Source organism: Kogia breviceps, chromosome 19 (assembly GCF_026419965.1).
Source record: "Kogia breviceps isolate mKogBre1 chromosome 19, mKogBre1 haplotype 1, whole genome shotgun sequence".
NCBI lineage: Eukaryota > Metazoa > Chordata > Mammalia > Artiodactyla > Physeteridae > Kogia > Kogia breviceps.
Genome location: NC_081328.1, coordinates 42667151 through 42677955, shown reverse-complemented (window position 1 = coordinate 42677955; position 10805 = coordinate 42667151). Strand labels below are relative to the sequence as shown.

At 41.8% G+C, this 10805-nt stretch overlaps 1 protein-coding gene across 8 annotated transcripts in view; it reads right to left on the bottom strand.

Moving 5' to 3' along the window:
• Positions 1–3572: 3572 nt before the first annotated feature.
• The window catches only part of TLK2 (tousled like kinase 2), a 106062-nt gene continuing 98829 nt past the window's right edge, over positions 3573–10805 (bottom strand). For all 8 annotated transcript variants that reach the window (XM_059048768.2, XM_059048769.2, XM_067020840.1 and 5 more), the window contains 3 exons: positions 8493–8604; positions 6536–6643; positions 3573–4674 (listed from right to left, as the gene is read on the bottom strand). In XM_059048768.2, coding sequence (XP_058904751.1) covers positions 4501–4674; positions 6536–6643; positions 8493–8604 — 394 coding nt within the window. In that variant the 3' untranslated portion in view covers positions 3573–4500. The remainder of the gene's footprint in view (positions 4675–6535; positions 6644–8492; positions 8605–10805) is intronic.

The window sequence follows — 10805 nt, the reverse complement described above, 5'->3', positions numbered from 1 at the left end:
GCGAGCTTCCCCGGCACAATAGAGCTTTTTATTCCTTGACCCTACCATGTCCCAGACCTGCTCCCGGGCCTGCCTGTTTTCCTAGCCTCTGGCAGGTTCCCCCAACCCACCCACAGAGCTTGGCATCGGCCAGAGTCCCACCTCCTCTCCCCATGATCTCTCTGCAACTCTCTCCTCCCCAGAGCCCTTCCAAGGAGCTGCAGCTCAGCCCCAGGATCTCCTCAGCCCGGATCCAGATTACCAGGCTGGATTCATAAGCAGACCCAGGTCTCAGTCCTCCAGCAGCCCTGGACCCCTCAGATAAAAGAAAAATGTGATAAATTAATTCACAAGAAGGAACGGATGAGTTGTTACATATATTTTAAGAGAAGGCCAAAGGTAAGAAGCTTTGCCTGAAGGAGTGAATGATTCTTGAGTATATTGTTAGGTACCAAGGCACCAGTATAAGGGTATAAAGGGCATATAAATGACATCTGGTCTTAGGACAGCCCAGAGCTTAAAGTAGATTTTTATCCCCAACACAAAAAATAAAACAGAGCCATCTCTGTCTTCCAGCTGGGTGAGTTTAGACAAGCCCTGAGAGCCACCCTCCAGCTGCCCCCTTGCTGGGGTGGATGATAAGGTCAGTAGGGCTTGTGACCTTCAGTGCTTATGCCATCTGGGAGACAGATAATGGGAGGGGGCAGCTGAGAACATACATTCTGAACAGGTTCCCAGGTGATGCTGATGCTGCTGGACTGGTGGCCACACTTGGCCTATAAAACAGCTCCTCCCACACTCATCCAGAGCAGTCTTGGATGCAGGGTAAGAGAGGGCTGCTGACCTTGTAGGATAGAGGTTGATACTGAATCTCAAGCCAGAGAGGAAGGCTACTGAAAGGTCTACATCATTACTCCAGACAAAAATCTCCTGACAACCTGGAGAGTAGAAAGGCTCTGAACCTCAACCGGCAAACTTGGAAGTCTCACTAAATCTTGTGATCTTTTTCAAACCACATTTTTTGATTTCCCTCTTATGTGCCAGGTACTTTAAATACCTTATTTCTACTCCTCACTATAACCATGCAAAGAGAGATTCCTGAAGCTTGCAGAGGGGGGATTTGAACCAGACCTAATTCTAAAGCCCGGGCTCTTAACCTCTAGGTGATTCTGCCTTAAGAAACGAAAACAGAACAGCTAGTTTGTGCATCATGTCTCTCTCCCACTTAACCCCACGCGGATTTTAATTACAGACGAAGAGGGCTTGAGTGATTGGAATGATGAGTAATGGAGAGAAGGAAAAGATTCTCAGAAAGCAAAAGACTGCCAAAGGTGGGTCGAGTTAGTTGTAAACTTCGCCTTCTTAGGAGCAAGGAGCTGGACCCAAAGCTTGCTTCTAGCTCTAGGATTCGAGGAGATGACTATATTTAAGGAGAGTTATTTTCTAAATTAAGAAACACAAGAGCTCCTTGACTGCTAATCTTCTCAGCTGGAGGAAAACCTGTCCTTCCTGGACTAGAAAGCAGACAAGAATCAAACCCTCTAAAAAGGACAGCAGATGTGTCCAGGTCAGCCACAGAGTGGGGTGCGTACGGCTCTGACTGGTGATTCTCTATTTAAAGCTGCCCATGTCATGACGGAAGATTCAGAGCCCAAGACCTTCTCCTCGACCCCTGTATTCCATCCCTTCCTGGGGCCCAGTGCCTTTACCCCTGAATGGTGAGCTCATGGTCATAGCTGGGTCTTCCCCATTCTGTTCACTGCTGTATTCCCACCCACAAGCCTAGCTGTTGGCACATCAGGGGTATAAAAGATGTTGCATGAATCCACACATTCCCATCATGCCTGCAACGTCCACTGGGACTCTGCCAGCTGCCAGGGTTCTTCTAGCTATACTCTAGGTGGTAAGGGCCCCGTTTGAAGCTGGAGAACTAGAGTAAAATCAAGAGGCTGGGAAATTCACTTCTTAAAACTTATTTTAATATTTTCCCCACCCCCCAAATTGGGAAAAGCCAAAACAGTCTGGCTGGATTTAATTACAAATTAGTACACATTTTTTTGTCATTGTTTAAAGTAAATCAACATTGTGGCAATGAGGGATTATCCTTGGGAAAAGTGAAACCCATATTAACAAAATATGTCATGGAAGAACTCTACTTAGTGATTTCACTGGTTACTTACAAGTCTAGAAAAGGTAAACATTCTGCATGTTCCCTGGGGCTTATCCATGCAGTGGAAAGAGGCCTTGGCCAGACTCAACCAAGCCCAATCAGCTCCAACCAAGCCCTAGACCCAATAAAAGCAAGAAGAGAGGGCATCCCTTCTTCAAAATGAGGGTAGAAAAGGTAGATCACCAAATAAAGTCCTACAGCTTCACTCATAAGAACTTGGGGGAAAGGAGGCAGGAAGTTAGAGGGAAGTCTTAAAGATGCAGCATTCCTTCATCCTTAAAAGAAAGTTAAAAATTAAACAAACACTTCAAGATCATTGAATGAGAGGGAAGAAAAGAGGAAGAGAACTTAATTATCTTGAGTAAGTTTAAACATGGTCTCAACTTCACCCATCTCTTCACGTATACAGACACCATCCTTTCGGTGTTGTGCTCAACCTTTGAGACCCCATGGGTGCTCTGCTTAGCAGCTTGAAAGCAATGGTTTTAAAAAAAAGGTATGATACACACATGTGTATAAATATATATATTGCAATAAAATCTCTTTGGAAAGCTAGGGGCAACAAGGACTCTGGAGCTGACTTCCTTCCCTTCAGAGTTCCACACGACGATACACCCACAAACCTCTCTCCAATTTGGAACACTCCATCTTCCCTTAAGATCTCCTGACACTGGGGAGAGTGGGGTAGGTCCACAAAACAAACAAAGGTACTAGAAAATGTGTCACTACTGGCATTTTTCACATGTAAAAGAAATACTACTCATGAGTCATTTGAGAGCTCTCTACCCTTCCTGACTGCCCTCCCCCTGCCTAGGGAACTCACACGCCTGAATGCTGCATCTTTAAATATTTCTGGCTGAGCCCTTTTGCCACATATGTCAGTAACATTCCAAGCTGGCTACCACATGTTCAGACTCTGGCCTCCTTCCCCCTCTACTGTCGAGCGCTCCGCTGTTTCAAGGGCACGGTGGGGCCATGCAGCTCCCATTTCAGCTCCATCTTCAGTTGATCATACATCTCAGAAACAATCAAATTTTTAAAAAATTAGTTCCAAGAGAATGTTCATATTTGAAATACCTATTTCCTTTGAGATTATTTTTTAACTTCACTCAATGAATCTATTAAAGTGAGTTAGACAAAGTGTGTGTGTGCACATGCACACACAGACACATACACACCAGCACACACCCACAAAATTTAGGGGTTTGGAGGTTGTTTCCTGCCAAAAGATCTAACAGAGGAAAGCTTATGTGCTGATCAAGTTTTAATATCATGGTTAACAAGAAATGTACACCATTTAGCAAGCACACACGAGACTGTGGGTAGGACTCCTGATCCCTGGAGCACTGGGCTCCCCAGCCCATTTTTTGCCTACCTTTGGAACAGTTTCAATAGTTACTACATTCAGAGAATCCAAGAGGACTGCATGGACAGATGAACCTTTATTTAAAAAAATAGCACTTCAAATAAATTAAAAGGGACAACCGTCAAGTGTTCAAATTGTGAAGAAATAGTTGAAAACCTAGAGAGAGACTCCAAGCTGCAGAGTTCTAACCTCATTCTTTGTCCAATGGCAAAACCCCACACATCTCAGTACTCCCACTCAATTTTTTCCCTACTGAGATGAGGGAAACAATTGCAAACAGGAGACCAGACGGAGGAGAAAGCTGCATCTGACTGGAATGAACATTGCCACGTACTTGCTAATACGGGTTTCACTTTATGACCAAATGTATTCTTTCAAAAATAAAAAACGGGGGAGGGAAGCTGCATGTTTTTAAAAACTGAAATTATTTAGGGATAAAACACTAACTCTAGTGCCTTTAATGGGCAAGAGCAACTTTTTTCCTCCGAAGTCAAACACCATCCCCAGCCGAGCCTTTGTGCTACAAGCTTTTCAGGAGATGTTACCTAAACTTTATTAAAAGAAAAGAACAAGTTTAAATATAGACACTGGACTAGCCCAGTCTTGTATTTTCAAGTCCACATTCTTCATCTGAAGCACTGCATCAGGGACCCCCCCTGAGTCTGCATGTTTTCAAGTTCACAGTACATGGAACCAGTTTTTCTTTTTAATTTTTTCCTCACTCAGAGCAGCCACACGCAGTGGCCGTTGACGCCGGAACCTAGGGCGGGGCCTTTTCCTACGAGGCCTGGCCAGAGCTGCCCAAGGTTTCTCCTCAATGAGAATCGATGCTGTCATGCTCTATGGATGGGAAAAAAGCAAGAAAATAAAAGCACCTGGTACAGGTTTCATGAGATCCATTTGGATTCGCTATGTTCCAAACCCGCTGCTGAATGCCATTAGTCCACTTTGTGTGTGTTGAACAGTTTGTGGCTAGCAGTGGGTCTCAATTCGAAGAACTGTTATTGGACGCCCCAGAGGTTGATGCAATAGCAGCTCCAGCAGGGCTACTTGTGGAGACCGACTTTCGGATGTGAGGAAGCAAGTAGGGGTCACAGGCCAACTGCTGGACGTCGATGCGGTCCTCCTTTCGGTAGGCCAAGCATCGTCGAATAAACGCCTGAAAGGAAAGTTTCTTGAAGAAGCCTGAAGCAGATAATCCTGGCACCCCAAGAGGGAACCCAGGAGGTTCTGTAGGCAGACCCAGGAGAGACGTGCCAGACGCAGCATCTCTCTGTGGCCACTGGCTCCTTCCCCAGCGAAGGTGGCTGAGCCATTCCCGAGGGGGCACGGGGCATGACCGCTAAAGATCTCTGTCCCCGAAGCACAAAGACCAATGCAAAGCTCCCTCTCTCTGCCTTGGCTGATGGGCATGGGCACAGTCTAACTTCATAGTTCTGCATCTATAAACCACGGTCTCGTGTGAACTTCCTGAGGAAGTGGAAATTGTAGTGACAAACTATCACCACGTGCAGGGTGAGGAGACCAACACTGACTAACACTACGGTGTGTCACAGATGGGTAAATGCTTTCTCGGTGTATCTTATTTTTCTCTGAAAGATCATCAGGCAAACGATCAGGCACTACTACATCTAAGTAGTAAAGGAAAACCTGAACAGGACTTGTCTCCTCAAGAGTACTGCAGACATAAAAACTTACTGATTCGGAATCCTAATTCACTACCAACATGGAGGTTTCCTTTGTGCTAGGTACGAACAGCTATGTAGCCTCAGTTTCTATAATTTTAAACACAAAGGCCCTTACATAGATTATCTGTCTTCTCCTATTTCTTAACCAGACAGTTTTATTTAATCACAGCCTTACAATATAATTATTTTAAATTGAATAAATTTTTAAAAATCTAAAATATTATTATCCAACGTCCATCCTTTACATTCGGGTGGTAATGATGCCTGGATGTAGGTCCATTGATCGTAGCAGATGTACCACTCTGGTGCAGGATGCTGACAGGGGGAAGGCTGTGCATCCGCAGATGGGGTGGCTGAGTCAGCAGGGAGTATATGGCAATGCTTTATTTTCCATTCAGTTTTGCTGTGAATCTAAAACTGCTCTGAAAAGTAAAGTCTATTTTAATATATCTAAAACATAAAATGAACTACTGATTTTCTATTTTTTTCATGTTTAATTAATAAAATTCCTAGTTTTTCAAAAGCAAAGACACCTACACATAGTTGCTTTATTAAAGCATTTGGAAAATAACAAATTCACAGAAATGAACATAAGGATCCTTGGCCTTTAAAAATTAAGCTTTCTTAGTGAGATTCCTGGAGCTGGAAGGTTTTCTTGGGATGGACACCAATCAAACTCCTTTTGCCTTGAACCTTCCCTCTACACAGTTGCCAGGGCAGGCTTTTGAAACAGCAATCAGATCACAAAGTTGCCCTGATTAAAACCTTCAACTGCCTTTCATCAGTTTACAATCTATCCTGCTTCCTCTCCTACTACTCTCCCCTCTGCTCGGCCTGCTCTATGGACCTGCTAAGCTCACACTCATATCTGCGCTTTATTCACTTCTCTCTGCTCAGAATATTCTTCTCCCAAATCTATACATGGCTCCCACCTTCACATCAGTCAAGACTGCTCAAAAAAGTCACTTCATCACTGAGGCCTTCCCCGACCATGCCATCAAAAAAGGGGGTTCCCCCCTCTCTACTCCCTTACTCCGATTTGCTTTCTTCAAAACATTTATCACCACCTGAAATGTATTCATTTTTATTTATTGTTCGTCTCACCTAGTAAAATGTAAACTCCGTAAGTATAGGGACCTTGTCTGTGTAGTTCACTGCCACACAGTCACAGCTCCTTCCACTACCTAGAACAGTGTCTAGTACTTAATAGGCACCCAATAAATTTTTGTTGTGGGAAGAGATGGGAAGAAGGTAGGGGTTGGACAAATTACCCAGAGAAATAATAGAGAAAGCAAAGCAGACATTTCTGCTGGCCAATGGGTCGAAACTTACCTTTGCTTCAGGTGTTACTACTGGCTTTGGCGGGAACTGCACTTCAGTAGCTTTGAGGATAGTATTTTCTTGTAGAATGTCTTGCTGGGACTGGTTATGGCCAAAAGGCTATCATATAAAAACAAAACAAACAAAGGTAGGCCTCGGGTTAAAATTAGAGAGAACACAGACTTCCCAGGTGGCACAGTGGTTAGGAATCGCCTGCCAATGCAGGGGACACGGGTTTGAGCCTTGGTCCGGGAAGATCCCACAGGCCGCAGAGCAACTAAGCCCGTGAGCCACAACTACTGAGCCTGCACTCTAGAGCCTACAAGCCACACCACTGAGCCCACGTGCCACAACTACTAAAGCCTACACACCTGGAGCCTGTGCTCTGCAACAAGAGAAGCCACCGCAATGAGAAGCTCACACACCACAACCAAGAGTAGCCCCCACTCGCCACAACTAGAGAAAAGCCCACACGCAGCAACGAAGACCCAACGCAGCTATAAATTAATTAATTAATTAATTAATTAATTGAGAGAAAGAGAAACACAATTCAAAATCAAAGAGAAAGGAAAGAAGAAGACACATCTCAACAAGAACTGCTAGAAGGAACTTTGGAGATGATCTCCTCTAATTCTCTCATTTTATAGATAATGGATGGAAAGGCTCAGAGCTTAAGTAACCTGCTCAAATTCCAACATCTAGGTTAAGGCAGAGCTGGGACCAGAAGCAGCATCTGCTATATCATAACACCTCTGCTAAGCTTTGCTTACAGCAAAGATAAAGAAGATTCAGAGCAGGAACCAGCAACCTCTTTTGCCCTGAGTGATACCGTGGGCTTAAGCAATATATATGTGTGCCACTGCCACATCCGAGACACAGATAAGAAAAGGAAAGGAAGTGAAAGAGGAGAGGGGTACCGACAAAGTGGGAAAAGAACAGAGTCTGGGCTACTCAGTGGCTTCATCTGTGCCACAAATTGCTATCTTCTAATAAACTCCTAAAAAAAATAAGTTCACACTTAGTGTCATCTCTACAGTGTTTCTACTGAGATCATGATTCTTTCTAGAAAACCTCTACCACCATTATCAGCAGCACTTCCACAATATCAGAGTATAAATAATAATTAACCCCTATTAGTTCTGAATAGTTTCCCCATGTTAGATAGGTACAATAAAGAAACAAAGCCCAAGGAGAAGTTAAAGAGGAAGCTGAGATCTGAATTAAGAGTTTGGTCTGGAGATTTTAATCAAAATGTTAGGAGGGAGTTGCAGAACTCCCAAATGGCTTAAACCCACAGCCCAATGGGGAACGCTAAAACACACAAACACACTGGTAGCAGAAATAAGAATATAAATATACAACTGGATCCCAATATATACATTTATACAAGGTATTATGCTCACAAGGAAAACACAAATGTGACAATTCATTAGATGTAGTTTACCATCTACGTTTTTACTTACGCAAATAATATATCACCTTTACCAGAAGTAACAGACAATGAGTACTTTCTGATATCACCTCCCCGGTACAGAAATACAAAGCATGCTTTTATTAATAAAAGCTCTAACTAATGGGGTGGTTGGCAATAAGAAGCCTTGCAGATTTTTCAAGTTTCAATTCTTGGGACCCTTAAGAATGGCTCTTGGGAAGACTGTATACTTTAGTAAACTATTTCATATATTTCCCTGTACATATTATCAGAATCAAAACATAGACTGGATCTGAGAACAGCAAAAAATGCACGTCTTCAACAGCCCCACAGAATTCATTAGGTGCCCTGGGACTGAATATTTCTGCTTATGCATAAAGCTTTTATAATTAAAGTCTGTATTTTCTTCAAACCACAACTTCCAGGATTCCATTCTGTATAACCCAATGATTAACTCCAAGAGAATAATCCACACAATGCCACCGTGTACATGCACCACCTAAGACAGAAGCCACCACATCCAACCGTCTTCATTACCTTCCTTCCATAAAGACACTGGTAGAAGATCACACCCACTGACCAGACGTCAACTTTATTTGAGATCTTTGGTGGTTCTTTCCCAACCACAAAACACTCTGGTGGTAAATACCTAGGACAAAAGGGAAATAAAAATTCTTAGAAGAAAGACTGTATAAATCTAAGACATTTACAAAAAGGCAAAATAAAGACCCTGTTAGAAATAAAGATATCTGAATCTTAACAGTTGAAAAGCCAACTTAGACCCAGCTGGATAAAGTAGATGAAAAGACACTCTAAGTTAAGGAGGCAGCAATGTCCTATTATAAAGCCTTAAAATACATGTTTCTTATTTAAGGAGAGAGGTGAATATGCTCCCTAGTTCCTACTTTACCCACCCCAGCCTCCTTTCCCAGTGCTGTGCCTAATATAAGGTGTCATTCAACAAGTTTTTAAAAGGAGGGGGAGCACAAAAGAAATGTACTCCCTTTTATGACAGCTGCAGAAACAAACATTAAAATACAACTAGAAGTGGTGTGATTTCCTTTCAGGCTGGCAGAAGAAGATGTCTCCAAAATAAATCACTCTTTTAAAAGTCCAAATGAATTCAGGACCCAATACAAATCTCTGAGGAGAGTGGCTATTCTGTCTTCTTAAGGTAGCCTCTTTTGGAAATCTAGACTAAAAATAACTATAATTATAGTCAATGGTGACATTAAAGTTCATATTATGAAAGGATATTTTACATTCCCCACTTTAAGGGTGATCAGGGGCTTACAGAAGACTAACAAATAGTGCATAAAAAGCCAAACAAACTACTAGTTATTAGCCCAACTCAATCCTCATCTGAATTCCTTCCTTCCCCACCCACCCCTGGCCTCTAAAAAGACTAGCTGGACAGCCAACCACACCAAATTGTATGGTGTGGAAGGTAAGTGCCTCTTAGCATTTAGGAAAACAAATAAATATGTTTCTCCTCATTGCCTGGAGTCTTCACCATAGCACAGCTGGAAGGCAGAATTCTGAAGATAACAGATTGATTTCTGCAGATTTCATGCTGGCAGAATCAATTCTGTGAAAAACTATTATAAACCCCACTGTGCTTCTGGTATAAAAATCTAAATGTATAGCTGGAAGGGAATCACAAGAGTTGAGAGGCAGGAAATGTTCAGATGATGGGCTTCTTTTTTTAAAAAGAAGTTTAGTTTCACGTTGTTCCTTTTTATTTTTAACAGTCATTTTTAAATGATTAAGACCACTGACCTAGATACCTAGATTATTATTTCACAACGAAAGCTTTTAGCCAAAACACACATTGAAAAGTGAAAATATAGACAGGGAACTCACAAAGGGGGTTGGGGGAGAAAGGCAAAGAAATAAAAATATAGACAAAAGAATCTATAAAAAGAACAGCTCTTCCAAATGCCACTAAAACCTCCCTGAACCATAAGTTTTCATGGTTCTTGATTCTTTAATATACATAACTTAAATATGATCTTGGATAAATAACAAATAGAACCTTGATTCTATAATGATTTTTTTAATGTACTTATAACTTTTTGGTGGAAGTAGTGGGGAAGAAGTAAGTTCTTGCTTGTGGTGAGGAAGAACAGAGTTTGTTGGACTTATACAAATGCAGAGCAATAATTTGGCCAAATAGACACTGTCCCTTAATAGTACAAATCTGGCATATCACTTTCTAGGACAGTTTCCCCATCTACAAATGAAGAAATACACTAGTTCTTCACCCAAATAATAAGCATTCTAAGTCCCTATCAAGGACTCTGGGAGGGAGAGTAGAAGACAGTTCTAAGACACTACACTAAATTGTGTTTAAAAAACATAGTTGCATACGCCATCATGATAAAATCCTCATAGAGAAAAATGATTCTCAAGGCCTAGTCTAGGGGTTATTTAAAAGTAGTATTCCATGTAGAAGAATTCTGGAACAACCAAATGTCGCAAACAATCACTTAAAATCTGTTATGTCCTCCCATTCTATCTGTTTGTCTCTGGGACATAATACGAGGATGACATATTGAGGATGGTGATTATAAACACCAATATGGAGACTTTTTAAACCTTCATAGAAACCCATAAAATTAATTTTCTCAGTAGCTCCCTCTCTACTTTACTCTTTATTATGGAAAAAAAAAATCTTCAAATATGATCTAAAGTAGAAAGAATCGTAAAATGAACCCCAAGTAAACATCATCCAGCTTCAGTAATTGTCAACATGTGGCAAATCTTTGTTTATATACATCCCTCTCCACCTCCCCCAAACAGATTACTTTGAAGCAAATCCCAAACATTATATATTTTTATTTAAATTCC